Source organism: Leopardus geoffroyi, chromosome A3, assembly GCF_018350155.1.
Source record: "Leopardus geoffroyi isolate Oge1 chromosome A3, O.geoffroyi_Oge1_pat1.0, whole genome shotgun sequence".
Lineage (NCBI taxonomy): Eukaryota > Metazoa > Chordata > Mammalia > Carnivora > Felidae > Leopardus > Leopardus geoffroyi.
This window is the reverse complement of record NC_059336.1, coordinates 48,265,072-48,288,385: the sequence shown is the minus strand read 5'-3', so window position 1 is coordinate 48,288,385 and position 23,314 is coordinate 48,265,072. Positions and strand designations below refer to the sequence as shown.

General features: G+C 45.4%; 1 protein-coding gene across 1 annotated transcript; it reads right to left on the bottom strand.

The window, feature by feature from the left end:
- Positions 1-19,151: 19,151 nt before the first annotated feature.
- On the bottom strand, positions 19,152-22,535 carry NXT1 (nuclear transport factor 2 like export factor 1). The gene is made up of 2 exons (XM_045445488.1): positions 22,089-22,535; positions 19,152-19,899 (listed from the first exon to the last, which is right to left on the bottom strand). Exon 2 carries the CDS (start codon positions 19,838-19,840, stop codon positions 19,418-19,420), a length of 423 nt encoding a protein of 140 aa, XP_045301444.1. The 5' UTR covers positions 19,841-19,899; positions 22,089-22,535; the 3' UTR covers positions 19,152-19,417.
- Positions 22,536-23,314: the final 779 nt, after the last annotated feature.

Below are 23,314 nucleotides of genomic sequence, written 5' to 3'. Positions count from 1 at the left end.
TCTTTGAAATGTACCTAAGTCCTTTTGAAGACTACCTAGGCCTTGGGTCAGCTTTAAGACCTAGAACCTAGAAGAGTCTTGCTCCAGGGCCCTGGAGCCAGCTGTTTGCAGTGTAAACATCCAGAGAGAGAGCACCCAATCTCCCAGTTTCCTAGGACACTAACTTTAGTGAGCACCTTGCTCCAAGTTGCACAACTAACTCCTATCATGAGTAGCGTGTTTTTTCCTCTGGATAAACTAAATAGCCAACCTAGATGGTCATCCCAGTCACCAGGTAGAGAGGGTGAATACATGTGATCAGTAGTGCTGTCTAGTCCTTTTACTGGGGGACTAGTTATTACTGTTTATGTTGAGAATATATATGAAACAGATCACACCAGAAAATATGTATGTAACAACTAACATGAAGGGGTGAGGTTTCTGTCTGTCAATTGCCTGTGATGCACATCACATTCTTGTTTAATGCTTATTTGATAATAAAAGTGTGTACTACCTTTATGGAGAAGATTTCTGGGTTGGGAGAAGATTTTCTTTTTAATTTTAACAGGAGCCAGCTTACCACACATAGTAGAGCAGGTACTCAGTATTTGAAGAATTAGTGAGAGGTGGCTTTGCTTAAGCACACTATATTTGCACTCCATGCTTCCAGGAAACTGGAATGAACACAGTTTTCACTTGGACCCCAGAAGGTCCAGAATGATTTAAAAAAATTTTTTTTATTAATGTTTATTTTTTTTGAGAGAGAGACAGAGAGAGAGGGAGACACAGAATCCAAAGCAGGCTGTAAGCTCTGCACAGTCAGCACAGAGTCCGATGCGGGGCTCGAACCCATGAACCATGAGATCATGACCTGAGCCGAAGTCAGACACTTAACCAACTGAGCCACCCAGTGCCCCAGTCCAGAATGATTTTTTAATTTATGATTTTGTTTTGCATTACGAAAAGGTGATTGCTTCCTCACTTAAATCTTCAGTGCTTACTGGCCATTTCTGTATCTCCTTTGGAGAAATTTGTATTCTAATCCTTTGTCTATTTTTTTAGTTATTAGTCATTTTATTATCGAGTTGTAAGAGTTCTTTTTATATTTAAATAAAAGTCCCTCGTCAGATAATACAATTTGCAGATATTTCTCCCATCTTGTGGGTTGTCTTTTCACTTTCTGGATGGTGTCTTTTGAAGCATGGGACTTTTAAATTTTGATAGACTCCAATCTATTTTTTTCTTTTGTTGCTTTTGGAACCTGTCGCCTAATCCAAGGTCATGATGATTCATACCTGTTTTCTTCTAAAAGTTTGTAGTTTTAGCTCTTATATTTAAGTCTTTGATCCATTTTGAGTTAATTTTTGTATACGGTATGAGATAGGGGTCCTACTTAATTCTTTTTCACGTGATTATCCAGTTGTCCCAGCATTTGTTAGAAAGACTATTCCTTTCCCCCATTAAACTGCCTGGTCTCCTTGTCAAAAATCATTTGACTGTAAAGGCCACCATTTACTTCTGGACTTTGTCAGTTGATCCTCGGGACTATCTAATGTCAGTACCAAACTATCTCCATTATTGTGTATGTTTTTCCTTTTCATGGAGAGGTTTTAAATTTTTTGCTGATCAGCCAGTCCTGGCTTTTGGGTTTCTTCTGCTGATTGTAAGCTCAGGAAACACTTCTAAATATAAAGCAGAGAGAATAGGAAGAAAGGAGGTGCAGAGATGATGCCTTGAGTGTCCAGAACAGGCTTCAGATTTGGCTCTGAGATTCCTGATGGCCAAAGAGAAAAAGACCTGTAAATCTTTGTCTACAAAGCAAATTTAGTTTGCTCAGAGGAAGTTTTATATACATTGTAGGCAATATATGTCCTAAAGAGCATTCTTAAGATGAACTGACCTCTGTGCTCTTCTCCGTCATGATGTTCATCTTTTTCCTCTTCTTCAAGTTAGATTAGATGAATTTGCTGCCTCCTCTTTCACAGCCAGCAAATTACCTGTGATTGGCTCCCACTGAGGATCCAGGGTCTGATGCTGCCCCTGTGTTCCTTTAGAGACATATGTCTCTTAATTTTTTAAAGTGTCTATGTTTCAGAGAGAAAGAGAGAGAAGGGGAGGAGAGAATACTAAAGTCTAATATACTCATAATAGGACTTCAAGAAGAAAAGACAAAATAGAGACTGAGAAGCAATATTTGAAGAGATTGACTGATAATTTTTAAATATGATTTATTGTCAAATTGGTTTTCATACAACACCCAGTGCTCATAACAAGTGCCCTCCTCAATGTCCATCACCCACTTTCCCCCCTCGCACACCCCCTTCAACCCTCAGTTTGTTCTCAGTATTTAAGGGTCTCTTATGGTTTGCCTCCCTCCCTCTCTGTGACTTTTTTTTTTCCTCTTCCCCTCCCCCATGGTCTTCTGGTAAGTTTCTCAGCCTTCACATAAGAGTGAAAACATGTGGTATCTGTATTTCTCTGTATGACTTATTTCACTTAGCATAACACTCTCCAGTTCCATCCACGTTGCTACAAAAGGCCATATTTCATTCTTTCTCATTGCCAAGTAGTATTCCGTTGTATATATAAACCACATCTTCTTTATCATTCATCAGTTGATGGACATTTAGGCTCTTTCCATAATTTGGCTATTGTTGAAAGTGCTGCTATAAACATTGGGATACATGTGCTCCTATGCATCAGCACTCCTGTATCCCTTGGGTAAATTCCTAGCAGTGCTATTGCTGGGTCATAGGGTAGATCTATTTTTAATTTTTTGAGGAACCTCCACACTGTTTTCCAGAGCGGCTGCACCAGTTTGCATTCCCACCAACAGTGCAAGAGCGTTCCCATTTTTCCACATCCTTGCCAGCATCTATATTGACTGATAATTTTCCAGAACTAAATACAGAAACTCTCACGTTTGGGAAGGATGGATAAAAATAAATTCATACCTAGATACAATGTAATGAAACTGCAGAACAACAGAACCAAAGAGATCTTACAAATATCCAGAGACAGACCAGACAGAACTGATTAAAATTCTCCAACAGCATAAAAGGAAGCATGTGATCTGTACACAAGATTTGTGTGGAGGGCCTCCAGGTCAAGGGAAGGAGGCAGGCACCCATAAATTCAGCAGCAGAAATGCTGCTGACCAAGTGGCAGCCTTCTTTATGGAGAGAATAAAGGATGAAATGCACAGAAGAACAAAATTCCCCATTCAAGAACTGAGATTTTTCTTCCCCTCGATTTTTCAAGCCTCAGGTCTTATCCCAGGTGTGACTGTTAATTTTGTTCCAACTTCACTGGCTCAAGGGAGACCCTGGCAGCTGGTGAAGCAGTATTTCTGCGTGTGTCTGTGGGGTTGTTTCTGGGAAACATTAGCATTTGATTGAGTAGACTGAGAAGATCCACCCTCACCAGTGTGGGCAGCAGCATCCAATCCATTGGGGGCCCACCTGGAACAAAGAGGCAAAGAGGCAGCAAATTCTCTCTCTTCTTGAGCCAGGACATCCATCTTCTCCTGCTCTTGGAGCTTGAAGTTTGGGACTCCGGCCATGTACACCAATGGCCTCTGACTTCAGACTGAAGGATACCACTGGCATGCCTGGTTCCCATCTTCAGCCAGTAGACTGTGGGGCTTCTTGGCCTCCAGAGCCACATGACCCAGTTCCTATCATGAATCGCCTCTTATTTATCTCTCTATCCTACTTCTGTTTCTCTGAAAAGCCTGGACTAATACACCAGGACAAAGTCTACCATTCCATATCCTGTAGTCACCTTGACCTTGAGCTATTCCCCCCTGCCCGCCCCTCACTTTAACCCTGTCACTTTCTGATCCTATCTGAAAATTCTTGGCATAAGGATATACCCTCAGGACAGAAAACCTATTAAATCATGGCCTCAATTAATTCTTCTCCAAAGTCCTCAAACCAATATTTCTTGAAATATGTGTCGAATTTTCTCATATGAGTCCATTATGCTGCATTCAAATTTCCTTATACTTGAAAGAAGGTCCCTTTTTAATGAATCTACACCACTACAATGTAAAAATTCTGATAGAGTTTTTATTAAAATTGGATTTTATATTTTACTATTATTTTCAAGGGAATGTCTGGTGCAAAGTTCAACTTCGTAGAAATAAATACGACATTAGATGATGATTCCCTGGCCTACTGTAATGTTCAAAATGAAAGAGTCCAGCACACAGACTCTAAAATCAAATTATAAATCTTAGCTCTCTGGCGATTAAACAAGTATTTCTGCCATTTGAATGTCTTATCTATTTTGCCAGTTCTTCACTAAGTAATTCCAAGAGTCACTCCAAGTGATTAGAAGTGTAAACTCTGACAAAACACCGACAAAACCTGCCATAATTTATTGTGCACACATATTCCCCCCCCCAACACACACACGAGTCCCTAATGTGTGTGTTTCAGGTGGCTCCCCGCAGCATCCACATTTAAGGGCCTTCTTGGTAGTGTGGGTTCCCGTGTGCCTGGTACACTGCACTTGGTGACAGAAAAGACAAGCCTGGAGCTTCTCCTCCTTTCATGCCCTCAGAGGACAAGCCACTCTATCCTGTTGTCGGAGGGCACTGGGAGGGGTGCTGTTCTTCGAGCAGTAGAGCAGTTGGAGGTCATTGATCCCACCTGCAAGGATTCCATCATTCTGGACTGCCTGTGGTTCTCCAGGCTCTGGGGTCAAAGAAGAATGTAGCCATGCCTAAATGGGCCTCCCCAGCAAGGCTGGCAGCTTCCTCACTGTCTCGGTAGTGGCCCCCACCTGCTCCACTCCCTTCCATCTACCCAAGGCATTTCTAGTTTCCAGTCTTGCCCCACCTGGCCCTTTGCATCAGGGCACTCTAGCTGCCCACCTGCTGGCGAGGCTGTGTGCACACACATGCCACAGTTTTCTCCTGGCAGGAGACGCCACAGTCAGACACCCTAGTCTACTTTTCCCATCCCCAGCCACTCACGCAGCCAGTGCTCTGAAATTTTCCTCCAAGCCTTCCGTTTGCCCTCATTGCTTCACAAATATCCAGCACTCAGGTCTCTCGGATACCTCTCTCATATGGTGCAAATTTTCTGGTACAGTTTGTGCACTGTAAACAAATTCTAGAAATGAGGCACATTCCTCTGTGTCATCAAAGCAGTCTCTCTCCTGATGTCTGAGATAGTCCTTGAAGCAGCTAAGATGCTTTGTGGACCAGAAGGGCTTCCAGGGTCCCCAAGGAGCCAGGTGCTGCATCGCCATCCACTATGGGCCCAGCCTGTAGGGGCGTGCAAGATATTCAGAGGCTCCAGGTAGCAACTTCATGCCTCAAGAGCTGTTTCTTCTTCTCCATTTGGTCAGGGAAGGAGGAAAAAAGGAATAAGCAGAACCGGAGCAATTGAATATAATTTTAAGGACCATCATTTAATTTTTTTTGCTCAGGGACAGAATTACAGCATGAAAAGGACTCGCCCTTTGTGAAAACAGTGTGACGTGGTGGAAGGGCATGGAGTCAGTGAGCCTAGAAGCTGCGTGGCCTTCCTCCTGTAAACACAACCTCCCCCAACTGGTCCCGTTTCGGGTTAATTATAATGAAAATAAGAACAAAATGTGTTCCATGCTTACAGTGAGTGAGCCACCATGCCAAGCACGTTGCTGGCATTACTCATTTCTTCTCACAAAAGTACAAGGGAACAGAGAGGGTAAGGAACTTACCCAAGATCACACAGAGAGCCAACAAAGAGCCAGGATTTGAAGCCCTAGAGTGCGAGCTCTGACCAGACCATAAAGCCTCCCAGCTCAGGTAAAAATCAAAAGGGGACTGGAGAGGGTGTGATTAAATAACATCCTAAATGTCCCACATCTTTGGTTTGCATGATTCCAAAAGTGAACACTCAGAAGTGTGGTTCATGCAAGAGGTCAGGGATCTGGCCCTTCTCTGCCTGACCACATCGCTGCCATTGCATGTCTATACTCCTGGCCACCCAGGCCAGGGTTCAAGTCTGGAAATGGCCACACATCCCCTCAGCACAGGCCATTTGCACATCCTGGTCTGATCTTCCCTCTTCCCCCATTTAGTTCCCACATATCGCTTCAGCTTCAATTCAGTTGTCTCCTCTACAGGAAAGCCAACCCCAGTGCCCTGACTGTGACAGAGCCCCATCCCATAAGCTCACAGAATACCAGGTACCACTCAATAATCACACAAATGACAAGCATGATTTTATACTTATTTGGTGACTGTTGTCTTAAAAATCTTTCTCCCCCCGCCCCCCACCACCCACTAGACTGTGAGGTTTATGAGCACAGAATGGTGAATCCTAGCAGCTAGCTCACATAAGTCCTTCCTAAATAAAGGAATGAGAGTGAATAAATCAAGGAATGGCCACTCATTATCTCTTGCACAGGGTCTGCCAGGCTGCTAGGCTGTCAACTGCCTCCGGTGTAATCAGCTCCCTGGAAATTTCATAGCAGGTGTCATGCAGCTTCCTAGCCTTTCCTGTTTTCTGTAGCCTCCTCACTCTTTTGCTTGATGGTTAGTATGTCTGGTTGACAGACTTTTGACTTTCAGTGCTGTCCTGGACATGGTGATTTGGGATATGGGCATTGTCATATGCCCTGAAGAAGCCATTGTCATATGCCCTGGGGACAACTACACGATTTCAAATGACTATTTGTTGCTTCTCCTGTGTGAATTCAGGAGCCTGGAGCCTGCTTTGGATTCTCTCTCCCGACCCCTCTCTGCCCCTCCCTGGTTTGTGCGCATGTGCATTCTCTTTCTCTCAAAAATAGAAATTAAAAAAAAAAAGCAACCATACAACCAGAGGTAAATCTGCACATAGTTTCAAAGTATTCACAGGCCTCCACAGGCCCATCTGTTAAAGGGAAAGAATGACCAGGGCCTCAGGCTATCTCATATCAGCAGATATTAATTTGTGACTTATTTTTTAAGTGTTTAAACATTAAGAAAATTATATGTCTAGGCCAAAGTTTCACTTTTCCTTAAGGTTAACCTCTGCTCACTTCCAAACGTCCTTGCATCCTCCCAGCTTGCACCAATGTTCACTCACACCAGACCTCATCTCTGCTGGACTCCGGGGTGGGGACCACTGATATATTCTGTCAGAACACACTAGCTGGTGGCAAAGCTGAGCTGACAGAGGGACATGGTTTCTGCACAAGGCTTCATAAAGATCTCTGAGATGTGGTTTGTTGAAAGTTTTTGGTTTGATGTGCTTGATGGCTTTGATTGGAAACAGAGCAATGGAGTTTGTTGGTTTCAATTGGCCTAAGCTCACGTTGCACAGGATCATGAGATTCTGCCCGTGCCTACCAGAAATGGCAAGGTATCGGCCGCATAGTCTCAGTTTTGCCAGCAACAGCGGCATGACTTCCAGGTCACTATAGGTATTAAGAAAAATTGGCAACAGTCTAAACACTAAAGGTGAAGGAGCTGGAAAAAGGTCATTTGCTTTTTAAGAAGTGTTTTTAAATTGCAGGCACTGCTCCTTCAAGAATTTGTAAATCATTTCACTGTGGTTCTGGATTGAATCCTTTTTTTTTTTTTAATTGTGATGAAATATATGTAATGTAAAATTTACCAGTCGAACCATTTTTAAGTGTATACTTGGGTGGCATTAAGTACATTAACAATATTCTACAACCATCACCACTGTGCATCTCCAGAACTTTTTCATCATTCCAAACAGAAACGCTGTATCCATTAACAATAACTTCCCATTCTGTCCTTTCGCCAGGCACTGGCGACAACCACTCTACTTTCTGTCTGTATGAATTTGACTCCTCTAGACACCTCATGTATGTAGAAGTATACAAACTGTGGCCTTTGGGTCTGGCTTATTTCATTTAGCATAAGGTGATCCATGTCAAAACGTGTCAAAACCTCATTATCTTTTAAGTATGAATAATATTCCATGGTATGTATATACCACTCTTGTTTATTTATCTGTTGATAGATATTTGGGTTGTTTCCATCTTTTTGCTTTTGTGAATAATGCTGCTATAAATATTGGTGTGCAAGTATCTGAGTCCCTGCTTTCAGTTCTTTCAGGTATATATTTAGAAGCAGAATTGCTGGATCATGTGGTATTTCTATGTTTCTAATTTTTCTATATCCTCACCAATGGATTGAAGCATTTTTAAGCAAGGGATTTTTACACATATATAATCTTTTCAGCATGGTGTTCTCAATAGTTTTATCAAAGCTCTCAATACTCTCCATAGTTAAAAACAATAGTTGTCAGGATAGGGCTCAGGATTGACCCCAAATATAAATGTCTCCAGGAAAAGTCTAAATGTCATGATGGGAGTCATGATGGGAGACGAGAAACACAGTAACAAATGGCACTTGATTTTGAAAAGAGCTCAGATTCCAGTAAGAGTTAAAAATGCATATCTCCTCTCATCAGGCACATCACAGTCAGATAAATTTAATCCAGCCATTACATTTAGATAAATTTAATCTGGCTTTTAAATCAACTTTGCTTCAACACAGAATGTCAAAATGGGCATTGCACCACTTTTTACAGAACAATTTAAAATAAAACCTTGTTGTAATACTACTGCAATCTTACTTTATCACTATCAAGGATCCCATGTAAGTGTTTAAAACAGTACATGAAGTATTCAGAATGTTTCAGAAGTCTAAGTAGACACAAAACAACATATGTGGACAAGAGCAGCTAGGATCCCTGTTCTGCCCAAGTTAGTTAGCATTCACTGGTTCACCGCCGAAGCACAGATGGGTGTCATAACAGCTTTAGTGCCTGACCAAGTGAAGAAACCAGACATGATTATCATAAACTTTATATTCAATTCCCTTTAGAAATGCTACATAATCAGGTTCCCAGATGGAAATTACATCATGCTTTTTAAAAGAACTTTTGAAAATCAATAAGGAAAAAAACCCACCAACAACCCAATACAGAATTAGCAAAGAACACAAATAGGCAATTCACACACAGGAGTATAAATGGCAGAGATTTCACTGACAAATGGAATACTATAAAAACAATGACAAACCAATGTCTGGACAAATTGACCTACAGTTAAACATAACCTCTGACTCAGCACAAGTATGCATGGGAAATGCAATCTCAGGGGCAGTTAGGGAAAAAAAAAAATCTATGTACTATCTGTATGTTTATCCATAGAACTGTCCTCACCCTTTAGCCATCCTGAAGAAGTAAAAGGGAGTGAACAATTTTCACGTAAAGGCGTTCACTGGAGTGCACTTATATTACTAAAACTTTATAAAAAACCTACTCACCCATAAGATGACTGAATAATTTGCAATATAGCCATGCATTGGCTTATTATGTGGTCATTAAAGTAACGTTTACAATTATTTACTGGAACTAGTGGTAATCATTTTACAATGTATACATTTATCAAATCACATTGTACACTTTAAATACAGTTTTGTCATTTATTTTCAATAAAACCGAAAAACTTGTAGTGGCTTGGGGAAATGCTCCCTATATCATAATGAGTAAAGAAGATTACACTATTCTCATAAATTATCTGATTTAAAAACAAATCTAAAGGGGCTCCTGGGAGGCTCAGTGGGTTAAACCACCCGCTCTTGATTTTGGCTCAGGTCATAATCTCACAGTTGGTGAGGTCAAGATCCATGTGGGGCTCTGCTAACAGTGCAGAACCTGCTTGGGATTTTCTCCCTCCTTCTCTCTCTCTGTCCCTCCCCTTCTCCTGCTATATCTCTCTAAATATAAAAAACAAACATTAAAAAACAGAACAAATCTATAAAACTAGACTATAAAGAACTATAAAGAATTACACCCCCAGCTCAACACCATAGTGAGAGGCGCGGAGACACGCCCATGACTGCCCGCCCCGCCCACCTGGCGCCAGCCCCGCCTACCGCCCCGGGCCCAGCCATTCAACTTGTGCCGCCAGAGTCCGCTCTCCAGGAGCTCTCAACCGGCTGTCGGGGAGCGCCGGGGAGGGGCGGTTCAAACCCGCGGTACTCACCGCCCATTGGCTATTGGGACGCCGGCCCCGCCCCACCCCGCCGGGACCAGGTTCTCTCCTTTTCAGGGCTCCTCCGAGGGCTTGAAGCGAAGCTGGGGCGCTGGGTCACGTGGGACGCGCCGTTGTGAGTCTCTGCGGTCAGGCAGTGTTACAATTCGCTCTGGGTGGTCGCCAGATGATGACGTTAGCCACCATCCGTGAGACCCGGAAAGTCCCGCTAAAGCATGGGCGAAGGAAGCTTAGGCGTCTGGACATTCGCTGCTGGCTAGCGAGGCCTGGGCTTGTGGTCTCCACCTCTCCCCTGCATAGCTGCCCTCAATCGCCTTATATTCCCTCTCGCTCGTGAAGCACTACGGTCAGTCAGCTGAACGGAAAAGCCCAGAGCATCGGCCGGGCATCGGGTTTGCGGGCGGCCTACGCGCACCTGCGAGGGGAGAGCAGGCCCCTCAGGGGCGGAGGCCGCTGCGACCTAGAGCCCTGCGGGGTCTGGGCTCTCTTGGAGTACCAACGGCGCCGCCTAGTGGATGATTTTCCTAATGGTTGGGTGCCCGGGCTCCAAAATGCTACAAAATAGTAGGTTACATTCCAGGAGAGCAAATTAAACATATTTACACAACTTGGGGGTCAATCAAGAGTTTGAGTTTTAACACCCGCCTTAAATTTGGGCAGATTAGAACTTCAAATTAGTTCTCACAAGGTTAATTGGTAATTTTTAAATGTGGATTTTTTGGCGAGATCCCAATGTATCACAGTGAAACATCTACCTGGAGACTTCATTGCTCTAGGTGAGGCTCAGGTTGGCTGTTCTGTGGGGAGAAGTGAGGCCTCTCCTTGTGGATGCCTGCAACTTGAATGTCCTTTACTTCTGCCTGCGAAAACGTATTCCTCATTCTTAAATGAAATTTGAATTGAAAAGCAAGACACGCACACTATAAAAAATGGAGAGTCTAAGAACATACAACAGCAAATGCCTTGTCCCCACATTAAAACCCTAGAATCCAAGCCCTAAGGACAGCCATCGTGAAGTTTTTGCCAATCCTTCAAGAAGGTCCATGCTTACAGAGCAAGCCTATATGGAATCCCATTTTTTTTAAAAAACACGAATCAATTTTCTCATCTATAAAATGAGGTTGGAAATAATGCAAAACACCTTGAAAATGTCTTGGGATACTGATTTCACTGACTGTGATTACTATTGTTAATGTTCTACAAAGAATTTGAACTTCTTTATTATGAATCTCAAAGATTATTTCATGCCATTCATATCATGTACAGGTCTGCCACTTGTTTTCAAGGCTGCACAATAATCCATTCTGTGGGAATATTATAATTTCCTTAATCTCTTCGTGTTTGCACATTTGAGATGTTTTACTGTTAACACAAAGACTTCCATGATGAATTATCTTGTATGAAGATGTGTGTGTATATGGCCAATCGGATCTGCAAAACATGCATACAGTTGACCCTTGAACAACACAGGGGTTAGCGGCAGTGACTCCTGTGCAGTTAAAACTCCACATGCAACTTTTGACTCCCCAAAACCTAACTACTAGTAGCCTACTGCTGACCAGATAATATAAACAGTCAATTAATACATATTTTTATGTTACATGTGTTATATACTATATGCTTAAAAAAAAAGCTGGAGAAAGGAAAAACATTAAGGAAATCATAAGAAAGAATGCATTTACTGTAATGTAAAAAAATCCACATATAAGTGGGCCCATGTAGTTCAAACTCATGTTGTTCAAGGGTCACCTGTACATAGAAATGGAACTACAAAGATAAGAGAGGTGGATTTTAAATGTCACTTGACCTCAGAAGAGCCTGGACTAATCAACACCCCAAACAACTGAGCAGGAATGCTCTTTTCCCTGGACTCTGGCCAAAATGGAGTACAACAAAATGTTTTGGTCCATTATCACTATGATGAATGAAAAGTAATAGTGATTCATGTTGATTGGACAACTTTATTGAAAGTTGCTGAAAGGCCCATCAAGCTGTCTTGCGTGTTAAAAAAAGATTAATTGACTCCCAAAAGACCTGGAGGTGGTGCACATGGGTTTTGTGGTTGGATTAGTTCCATAGTGCATCAAAGCTCTGATGCACCCAATTTCTTTTTTCCTCTGCTCTTCAGATGTTTGCTGGGCCCAGGTCCACGAACCTGTTACTTCTGGAAATGGAAGCAGGATTATTCTGGCTGCCTGAGACCAACTAGGAAGTTAACCCAGAGATGAGCAGAGGTCCAATCCCTTGAAAATCTGTTACAAAGGGGATTCCGGGGACATGGCCACAACATCCACTACAGTCCTTTGCAACATGCATTTTAAAAATGAGGGTGCAGTGAGTGTTTTGTCTGATCTTAAGAGGCCATCTGTATTTCTATGATATGCATACATTAATCTTTTTCCAAGTTTTCCATTTGCTAAGCCTTTTACTGATTTGTAGAAATCATGGTAAAGGAATTGGTAAATGGTAAAGAAATTGTCTTCATTTTTTTTAAGTTTATTTAGTTTTGAGAGAAACAGAGAGAGAAAGCACAAGCAGGGGAAGGGCAGAGACAGGGACAGAGATCCAAAGAGGGCTCCATGCTGACAGCAGAGAGCCTGATGGGGGCTCAAACCCATGAACCTTGAGATCAATACCTGAGCCGAAGTCAGTCGCTTAAACTACTGAGCCAGTGGGGCCCAGGTGCCCCAAGAAATTAACTTTAAATTGTTAATAAAATACCATTGTCCTGTGTAGCAAATATTTACCCCGATTCACCAGCATCCTTTAGGCTCTGAGAGTGGTACCTCCTTAAATTTTGTCCCCTAGGCACCTCACTTACCCAGACCCAGCCCTGTCTAAAGGACAAAGGAATCTTCTGCAATTTTCTGTTTGCTCTTTACAAAGCAGAGATGGTACCAGAAATAGGCTGGTGGAAGGGCACTATACCAGAATAGGGAAGTGGTCCATTGGTCTGAGGGAGAAGTAGTGGGGCCCTGACAGGCAGAGGGACAGGAGCAGGGGTGGGGGCAGGAGGAGGAGGTGAAGGGAGAGTGACTTGGAACATTCTGGCAGAAGAGAAATAGTATGCGTGTGAAATGGTCAGTGAGCAAAGCTGAGGGAGCCCTGAGGAACCACTGTAACTCAGATTGGATATTCAGTGAATGTCAGGAAATCAAGAAGCTTCTGAATGTGCTCAGAGCAATAGGTACACACCAGTCCCATTTACTCTTGGTGTTCATGATCCATGTAGCAGGCTCTGACCTAAGAAGACTTCACACACTTACCCCATCATACAAACGAAGAAACTGAGGATTGGAAATGCTGATCAGCAGCCCAAATGTGAGTCCAGTTCATGGGTCTGCAATGCCCATTTTTTGAACTTCATATTCCTCTGACAGATCATAGTCTCCCAGCAAGAGAAAAGGTGGGATATTACACTAAACCAGTGGTCTTCTAGCCTTAGTGAATATCGGAATTGTCATGGACAACTTATTTGGTCTCTGGTGGGGCCTGAGAATCTATACACTTAGCAAGTGCCCAGGTGATGGTCCAGAGAACTACTGCTCTTGAAGTGTTCTAGAATGCATGTGGAAATAGGGATCAGTCTTTGAAGACTGTCATTCTCATGCTGCTTCCCAGGCTTACAGCACCTGGTGTCCCGAAATGGAAACACTTGTCCAGTGTCTAAGATTATGATCTCTTCTTTGTATTTCAAAAAATGCCATGAGCTAGCATGAACAGCCACCACCAAGCTTGTCAATGTTTCCTACACCAGCGTGGATGAAAAGAGGGACCAGCTGTCCCTGCTGTATGTGGAGAATGCCACACTGATGTGTGACGGAAGTCCCATCTCTAGGCAGAAGGCCCTGGGCGAGTTACTCAGCTCTCTGCTCTCCTGCCCATTCTGTGTCAGCACAGTGCACTACCAGCCCAGGAAGCAGCTAGAAATGGATGGCCAGATGAGCATCCTCATTGTGATCTATGGGATAATGAAGTTTGAGGGCTGCCCACAATGCAACTCCCACCAGACCTTCATCTCAAAAGCACTCCCCTGGCCACCATATGCAGATAGGTCTCACAGCCATTGCTCCAGGTGGAGAGGGACTTGAGAACACCCTCCACACGGTCTCTAAAGTGGACGCCCCACTTTCCTGGTGGTGGACAGGGCTGCTGCAGCTCTGTGGTGTCTGAAGTTCAGACTTGAGTATTAGCTGCCTATCTGCTGAGTAACTTGCAGTTTGCTAGGATTCCCTTTTAACAAGCTATTTTTCCCCTTGCCCTATAAAAGGACCTAGTCCTGAAATCCTGAAAAATAAAGATGCAATGGAAATGTTGCCAATTTTGTGTGGTTGGCATTGGAGAGGGTGGGTTGGAGGAGTGCTTGGGGGAAGTAAGACACCTATGGCAAAATGGGAGGGGCCCCGTGGCCTTGGCCAGGCCCCACACACAGTTCAGACACATGCACACATGTGCACAGCATTCCTTAGTGAAAAAGCTCATCTTCAGGCTAGAGCAGAAGATTCAGGAAAATACCTTTGCCTTTCCACTCCCACGTGACCCTGGCAGGAGAAAGAATATTCTGGGAATTGTGCTAGTCGGTGAAAATAAGCCAACTGGCCACGTGACTCACCTCCCTCTCCCACCTAGCAGGTGACAACTAAACAGTGCCTGCAGAGCACAGGCAGGGAGCGGGGCCTTCACTTTACCTGAGGGTGGCTCAGCCAGGGGACGTCTTCCTGTCTGCATTGACTTTAGGTCACATCTACCTTTCCATTTACTGGTTTTCCCCAGAACAGTTTCAAGCCCATTTAAGGAGGAAGCCTCATTTTAAGGAGGAAGCAGATTAAGTTTCCCGATGTTCTTGAGAAGTCAAGGAACAAGGTCTTTCCAGCTTTGCCTCAATGGAGCCTTGATGGGCAGGAGAAATTCCCTCCTTAGAACATGGAGGGTTTCTGCATTTTCTGTCCTCTGCCCTACAAGGACTGTAGAAACCTGTGGGGTTCTGAGACATATGCCAGCTAAGGAGCTCCCTATCCCCTGTGGAGACTCAGGGCACAGTGGTGGTAACACTGTTTCCTCATCTCTGGGTTTCCTAGCTATCTGGGAATGTCTTGAGACCAGCCATTCTGCTTTCCCTATGCCATCCAACACAGCAGGAACCAACCGCATGTGGCTATTCAGATTTAAAGTAATTAAAGTGAAATAGAAACGCAGCTCCTCAGCCACATGAGTATAAAGTGCTCAGGAGTTGCAGGTGGCTGGTGGGACATGTCTGCCTACAAGGGCTCCTCTGCAAAGACTGATGCCCTCCTGTTCTCAGCACTGCGGGCCACAGCCCCTACCACTCCCCTCCTCCCCCATTTCCAGAGACCACAAAGCAGTGGGGTTTACTGGTCTGCAGCATAAATTGGGCTGAGAGCAGGGTAACCAACTAGTGTTTGCAGGATTTTATTTATTGTAGCACTGAAAGTCCACATCCAGGAACCCCTCAGTCCCGAGCAAACTGGGATGGTCAGTCTACCAGACTGAGACTCACAGAGCAAATAATGTCTGATGGGGCTGTTCCTGGGATGGGGCCAGAGGGCAGCTCATGCTGCCACACATGGTTCCTTCAGTGGAGACACTTTCACCAGCACCCTAATGACACCTTATGCTCACTTCTAGATGAAACGTTCCTGCATTCACCTTAATTCTACTTCCCTCCCCAAAGCCTCAAGCATGAGTAGAAGGCTCTGTGCATTGCCCCTTCCCTCAGCTGGGTCAATCACCATCTTGGAGGAGGCAGAGGCGCCCCTCTGACTTCCTGAACCCACCACTGTCACCTCTGAGTTTCTCAACCCTGAGCCTTTGGAGGTGAATGTTCTTGTAGGGGGAGTTTGCTTTCTCTGAACTAGTGATTTTTTTCCTCTCCTGTGAGTGGGTTTTGAGGGCTTTCACATCACTGAGGTGTTCTGCCCTTGGAGAACAGACCTCTTTTTCTGGGGGGCTCTTGCTCCCCTAGGAACTCAGGAACCCTGAGGACCATCTCCACATTCCTGTTGGCCCTTCCAATTACCCAGTTCTGGAGATGCCCTCCAGGCTGGGCTCCCTGCTCAGTCCCGTGTCAGCCTGGGAAACTGACCCGGGCTTCCTCCTGAGTACAGGCTCACCTCAGTGCAGCAGTCACTGCCCATCCTCCTACCCTGTCCCCTCAGTCTCACTGGCTGTCCATCTAGTTCCCATGGTTCAGACCCCTTTGCTCCATGTCAGAGGGAAGGGAGACCATTCCTAACATGGCAGCAGTGTCCTCCCTAACCCAGGTATCCCAGATCGGGGCCACAGCCTGGGCTCTAGGTCCTTTCAGGCTGCATTCAGTGGGGACTTGTAGACCCCAGACCATCTATGTCAAGCTAGGCAGACCCTGTTGAAGCCCCTTTTCTCTGGGCCAGGGGTAAGGGAGGTGGCACCTCACCACACTTCCCTGTTGAGGGGCCTTAGAACTGTGGGGGGTAGCTTTCTCTCAGGAAATCTCTCCCCCAAAACATTCAGCTCCCCCACTCTCTTCACCCTCTCTCTCCTAACTTATGAAGCAATCAACACTCGCACCCTGATGGCCCCATTTGGCAGACATGGGGGCCTGAGGTCTCCTGGCTGTTGCCAGTCTGATTGGATGGGAGGTGGTAGCTCCTGCCATCACTTAGGTGGTTGCTATACAATGGGGAGGGGGATGGAAATTGTTAGTTTATTCATCTTCCTTCATCCCTCCATCTCTTCCTTCCTTTCTCCCTCCCTCTCTTCCACCCTTCCATATATATTTTTGCGATTTGCCTGTTCTTTCTTGTGCTATTTTTTCTTATTTTTTTTCCTTACTGATTTAAGTGTTCTTTAGATAATAAGGAAATACTATGCCTTTCCTTTGTTGTACATACTTTTCTCTAGTTTGTTACTGATGAATACGTTTGACTGCATGTAAAATGGCCCCCACACAACAGTGGCTTCAAGAAGATGGAAGTGTATTTCTTGTTTCCCCTGAGAAACCAAAGGTGGTCATCCAAGGCTGATGAGGGGCTTCATAAGATTGACAGGCACCCCAGGGCCTGCTTTCCATTCCTCCACCCCTTGCATGTGGCCAAATAAGCCTCATGGCCCAATAGTTTTTAGAATATCAATTCTTACACCTGCTTTCCAAATGGCAGGGTAAAGGAAGGTTTGGTGGGAGGAAAGAAAGATTGGCTGCCCCAATCTTTCAAGGAGATTTCTCTGATGTGTCTTCCTCATATCTCTCACTGACCCCATCGGGTCTCAGGGCACACTATGAGGTCTAGGGAAGGCTGGTCTTTCATTTGAGTGCCTTCCTCAACTGAATCCACTTTCTATTGTTCCTGAAAGAAGGGAAAATGGATATTCGGAAGCCACTAAGAGGTCTGTCCTAGTGCCCTTCAGAATGCCATCTTTACTTTTAATTTCCCAAACCTGTTGTCCCACAGGAACACCCACAGCTGCTGTCTCGAAGCTTTTCTGGCCAACATGATTCTCAGACTCCAGAGATTTCACATCAAGCTCTCTGATGGCCTGATGGGACTCACACCCTCTATCCAGGGCTGAGGTGAAGCAGGTGGCATCCTACCTCACCCCTTAAGGACAAGGGCTTTCAGATTTGAAGCCCATCTCCACATCAGTCTCTGCACTAATCCTCCTAGCCCATTCTACTCTCCTCCCTATGGAACAGAGCTTGAGTCCAAAAACCCCACACTGGAACCTCGTGGTTTGGGACCTTACTTCCAACCTCATGTGTATTTTACCCCATCTCAGCTGAACTGTTTGTCTCTGCTTGCTATGCCATGCAGCTATAGGACCACTCGTTATATGTGGTTTTGAAACGGACTTTTTTTTTCTTTTTTTTACTATTTTGATGTCTTGCCTCCTGATTAGACTGTGAATTCCTGAGGGCACCTGGGTCTACTTTGGTTCCCGAGGGTACCACAGCAGAGCCATTCCCATACAACACACTGTCTGCCCCTGTTGCAAATCTTTGTCCTCATTTGGGATTAGGTTTCCCTGATGGTCTAGTGGTTAGGATTCTGCGCTCTCCTTTGAGATTAGGTTTTGCTGTGGTAGCTGAAACCCACCCCAAACCAATAAGGTCTTCTAGATAAAATTTCTCCCATTTAAAAAGAATTAGTGTAGGTAAATTAGGGCCATTTGAATAGTCCCACATATCATCAAGGATTCAGGCTCCTTCCAGTTTAACACAATCCTATCTCTAGGGTAAAGCTGTCTCCATGGCTCAGAATGAGCCAGAGCCACTGGTCAAGCCACCTTAACTGCTTTCCAGGAAATGCGAGGAGGAAGGAAGGGTCTATTAAGGCAAACTCCTCCCACAAGCCCCCTCTGCTTTCCCATCACTAGCCAGAACTTAAGTGATACATCAAACCCTTTTTGGTGGTTACTTTGTCCTTCTCATTGTCAGGCTTCAGAAACTACAGAAGGGGAAGGGTGTGGGGAGGAAACTGCCATCTGTGCCACCACACACATCAGTATTCTCCTTCTCAAAAGTTCCCATTCCAATATTCTAGCCCACAAACCTCTCCCAAAGCTAGCACACTCTTGTCAAAGAAAATTTAACTGGGAAGCCACATGGCCATGAGATCTCCTTTATTAGTCACAGGATGATGGAACCTTCTAGTTCTCTATTCTTTTTTTACATTGGGAAAATGCAATTAAGGTTGATCTTCAGGGTCAATAAAACTAGCTTCTAATACTGATGCCTATTCCCCCCACCTCAGTATGTCTCCCTCTTAAAAGCAGTTCACCCCTCTTTATAAGAGTAGTTAATACAGATGCTTCATTTATAAGTTGTTATTAACTAACTCCTTAGTATTTCACCTGTTGGTATTCATTCAACTCAGCTCAGGTTCTGAGGTAGGACCCAGCCATCTGTTAGGCAATTCTGATGTACTCTAAAAGTGAACTACAGGTTAAAACACCCAGGTACTTAGGAATAAAACACCATTCCCAGCCTACCCTGAGATCTGGGTAGAGCCCCAACTCCAGCACACCTGAGCCAGGTAAGTGCTCTGTCCTGGACCTCACACCTTTGCAGGTACTTTGTACTAAGCTTCCTGCCTCTAATCCTCCTTTGATTCCTCCTGCCTCAAAATCTGCACAAACACATTGAGCAAGGGAAAAGAGGCAACATTTGTATTGTTTTATTTGTGAGAATTTCCAGAACCAGGATATCTACTGAACAAGTAGAAAAATAGAAAAGTTTACTACTTTGAAAAGGCATCTATGACAAACAAGAATATGCTCAGAAAGGGGCTCATGGGACTCCAGAAAATGCAAAGTTAAGATGGGGTGGTGTGGCCTGGAGTAACAGAAAGGAACTTGTGTCTCCACATTTTGAGATCTATGTTTCCCTACAGAGCTGGGACTGAAACAGAGACCTTTCTTGCCTCCACTAGCTGGCCCAGTCCTGGAACCGGAAGCAGTCACTTGCTATTTTCCACACTGTGTTGCTGGGTGAGGCCTGGGCGGTCAGGATGAAGTTCTGGTTAAAGTCCCGTTGCTTGTTGCCCTCAAACTTCACTGTCCCACAGATCACAACGAGGACTGTAGTCTGGCTCGGGGTGGCTTCATCGTGGACAGGCTGGCAGTCTACCACGTTGATTTGGAACTCACTAGAAGGTAACATTTCAAAAAACTCACTCAAGGACTCTTGTCCTGAAACAGCATTTCCATTCCACACCAGGGTGGCTGTGCCCATGTACAGGCGGGACAACAAGCGCCGCCGCTTATCCATGGTGGTATAGTACACGTTGACGAACTCCTCAGCAGCTCTGCAGGCCTGATCCACGTAGGTCTTGAAGTCCACCGATGCCATCTCCGGCCCTGCTGAAGGAAGCCTCTGCCCAGGTGCTCTTGCGCCCGAGGGAGCCGGGGCTGTGGGGCAGGAAGGTTGAAGAGAACCCATGTGAATGCCCAAGTTCATTTTGCCCCAACAATGGAACAATTCTCCTTTTCTATTACAATTCTTCCTTTTCAATTACATACCGTAGAGAAACGACTCCAGGCTCAAATTTTGCCAACATCTAATTTTACTAAACCTCAGTTTGCTCATTTTAAAATGAAAGTTGTAACATGAGAATCAAATAAGATGGTGTATACCGAGCGCTTAAAAAGCCTGATACTTACATGATCAAAAAATCGTAGCTATTACTGTGAATTTTAAAAATCTCATTTTATAAAAGATAGTACATTTGACTATGGAAGGTCACTTTTTCCTGGAAGTGTGGACCAGGTGTGACTGCCCGTAGGGCAGTGGAGAAGCAGCAGATCCTGGATAAAGATAGTGGAAGGAAACAGTGGCCCAATAAAGATCAATCAGATGGCATATGCTCCTCAGCTGGGGACAGTCTGAGAATGCCTATCATGAACTCACCCAACAGATACTGGGAGAGTAAAGAGAAGGCAATTTTCTTAAGAGAATAAGAGAACAAATGTCACTAGGACAGAACCAAAATGGTGGTCACGACGCTCATGACAAGCAAACCAGTAGCTGAATGGGAATGAGAAGGGAAGACACCTGGCTTCTGTGAACACTAATACCTACCAGGCAAGTCCTGCGAGCCACAATGGAAAGACAGGTTAGAATCAAGCAAGTTCTATGGGATGGAGGGTGGGGGATGGTGGCATCAAAAAAGAATCTCAGCTGTAGCTGAAATGTCACAGTTCTTAAAAAAAATGCAAAAGCATAAAGAAATATTATTTGCTTGTCTCAGAGTATGGTACAACTGTCACAGTTCCCTGTTCCTTTTTGTGTCATTAAAAGATTTCACTAGAAAAAAATTAATGAAAGAACATTACTAAAAATAATGGATATGTTTGAATATACAAACTTAAAACATTTTTTTATTTCAAAAATCTTTTTTAAAAATATCAGGTTATGAAAAATAGATACAAGATTTAACAAAGAGTTGGGAAAGAGTCCCTTACTTTTAGGGCTGAGAAAGGTGGAGGCCTCTGCGTCAAGTAAAGAACTGTGAAAAGTAGTCAAGGAGCTTGGTCCTGGAGACCAGCAAGGACAGGACCAGGCACAGCTAGAGTTCTTCCCACTCTCTCCACCAGCTTAAAGTCAAGCCTCAACAGACAGACCCCAGCTGGGAATCTGCTGTGCACTTTATTTACATGCATCATCTCATTTACTGCTCACCATGAAACGATGAAAGAATCTCACAAATGAGAAGGGAGAAACCCAGGGGATGGATTAAGGTCCTGACAGTAAGTACACTCTGATTTATCATTTATAAGAACGCGTGTGGCCTCTGAAAATGTTGTCAAAGCTATGCTGTCCTTTTACTTGCTTATTCTGTAAGTCCTCTGCTTAGGAAATCAAGGCTCTAAGAGCACAATTCCAGGCCTGCTGGTTTGAAACCGTCCTTTCACAGGCTTCACTTTCTATCTTGCTGGAATTCCCAACCCCCTGACATCCGTAGTACTCCTCACCCTGACGTGCTCCAGACCCTCCACCATCTCATTCTCAAAAACGTCCCCTCCTCCACCCTTGCTCAGTTCTGCCAAAGCCACTTTCCAAACACAGCTTAGCAACCTGTCCCGACCCCATACCAGTAGGATAACCACCGCCCTTTCTCATGATTCTGCTATCTACAGAGCTGGCGCCTTGCCCTTTTCTCTCAGATCAGGGAAAAGAATCTTGAAAAGTCAGATAAGGAAGAGGCTGTGAAGATGCCGCCTTCTCTTGGAGGCCCACACCGTCAAGTTCTTTGGCGCTGGACCAGAGAGGATGCAACAGGCCTTATTTCTGGCGGTGAGTCGCTTTTCATCAAACACATAAAGCCCGCCCACGCTAACCATCTCTGGCCCGAGACCTGCTCCAGTGCACGGACTGGTCACCGCAAAGCGGATTCACTGCCCGGCACTTCGCACCGGCAAACACCTGAAGCAGCACAGCAGCTACACTACCAGGGAAAGAACAAAACCTGGCTGCTTCCTGACAATGGGGGGGGGGGGGGGGAGGGCGTGGGGAATGCACGTGGCAGAGATCCGGGGAGTCCCTGGGAGCCTTGGGGTCTTCAGATTGCCAAGCGCGGGGGACCGTGAGGGACACCTACTTGCGTAGCTGGTGACGTCCGGGGTCGGCGGAGAGCGGTGTCCCCGGTAGGCCGGGGTTGGCGACCTCGGTCAAGTGAGCGGCCCGGATCTGCGCGGGCGTCCCTGGTCAGCGGGGCGGGGACCTCGGCCAGCGCGGGTGTCCCCCACTCAGCGTGGGCGGCGGCGCCCCAATCGGGCGCACCCGTTCGGCCCCCAGTTCCACTGAGGGCCGGCCCCTGAAGGTCGCAGGGCAGGGCTGTCGCGGCTCCGCACTCCTCCGCTGCTCGCCTCAGGAAGAGCCGGAAGAGCCGCTCTTCTCCCACCCTTCCTCCCGGATCCGCCTAGGTCGCCGGGTTGCCGAAACCCGACGACTCTTCGCCGCCGACCACGGGTTCCCGCGCGCGGCCCGCGGTGTGCTGCGCAGACTCCAGCTCCCACGGCTCTGCTCACTCCCGCCTCCCCGTGACGGGCAGCCATGTCAGCCAATGGGACTTAAGGCAGGGAGACTAGCTCCGCCTAGGTGTGGCTCAAAGAAGGTGTTGGCTTCCGGGAGAGGCTCGTTTTTTCTAGACTCCCGCAGAAAATCCGCGCTCGAGTTTTCATTGGTCCAACTAGTCACAGAAACCGGTCCAACTGGTTAGGTGGGATTGTTGATTGGATAAAATGTCCCAGGTCCCGCCTGCGGAGCTAGAGGTGGTTAAGGTCTCGCTACGCAGCTTGGAGGCCGCACGACAAGAGATGGGGAAAATGTGTGAGGCGCGCTCACTTCCTTGCCCTATGACTTCCATTCACCTGCAGTTGGGGTAATTCTAGTCAAAATTCTAGTTAAAAGACGACTTGATGCAATCGCGGGAAATCACCACCAGCAGACGACTGTGACCCAACTAAGGCTTTAAAACAGGCATAGCAAGTGCGGCACCAGGATGTCCTGGGGTGGCACAGAAATATTAATTCTACTGAGCTAGTGAAGCCAGCAAAGCCCCTGTTGAACTCTGCCTGATGAAGTGTGTCAGCTGGTTACTCTCCTTTATAGTTTAAGCGCCTAAGGGCTCTAGGAGTCCTAATGACACAGGAAAACCCACTTTAGTTAAGTGGGAAATTCAACTAAACGCGTGTGAAGATTCAAGCGGAGAGTGGGAAGAAAGTCTTAGTCTGGGAAGTAACAAAAGTGTGCCAGAAAGGGAAACGAAGGCAATTTCCTCTCATGTCCTGGTAATTGAGAAGCTCCAAGGAAAACTGCCTGATT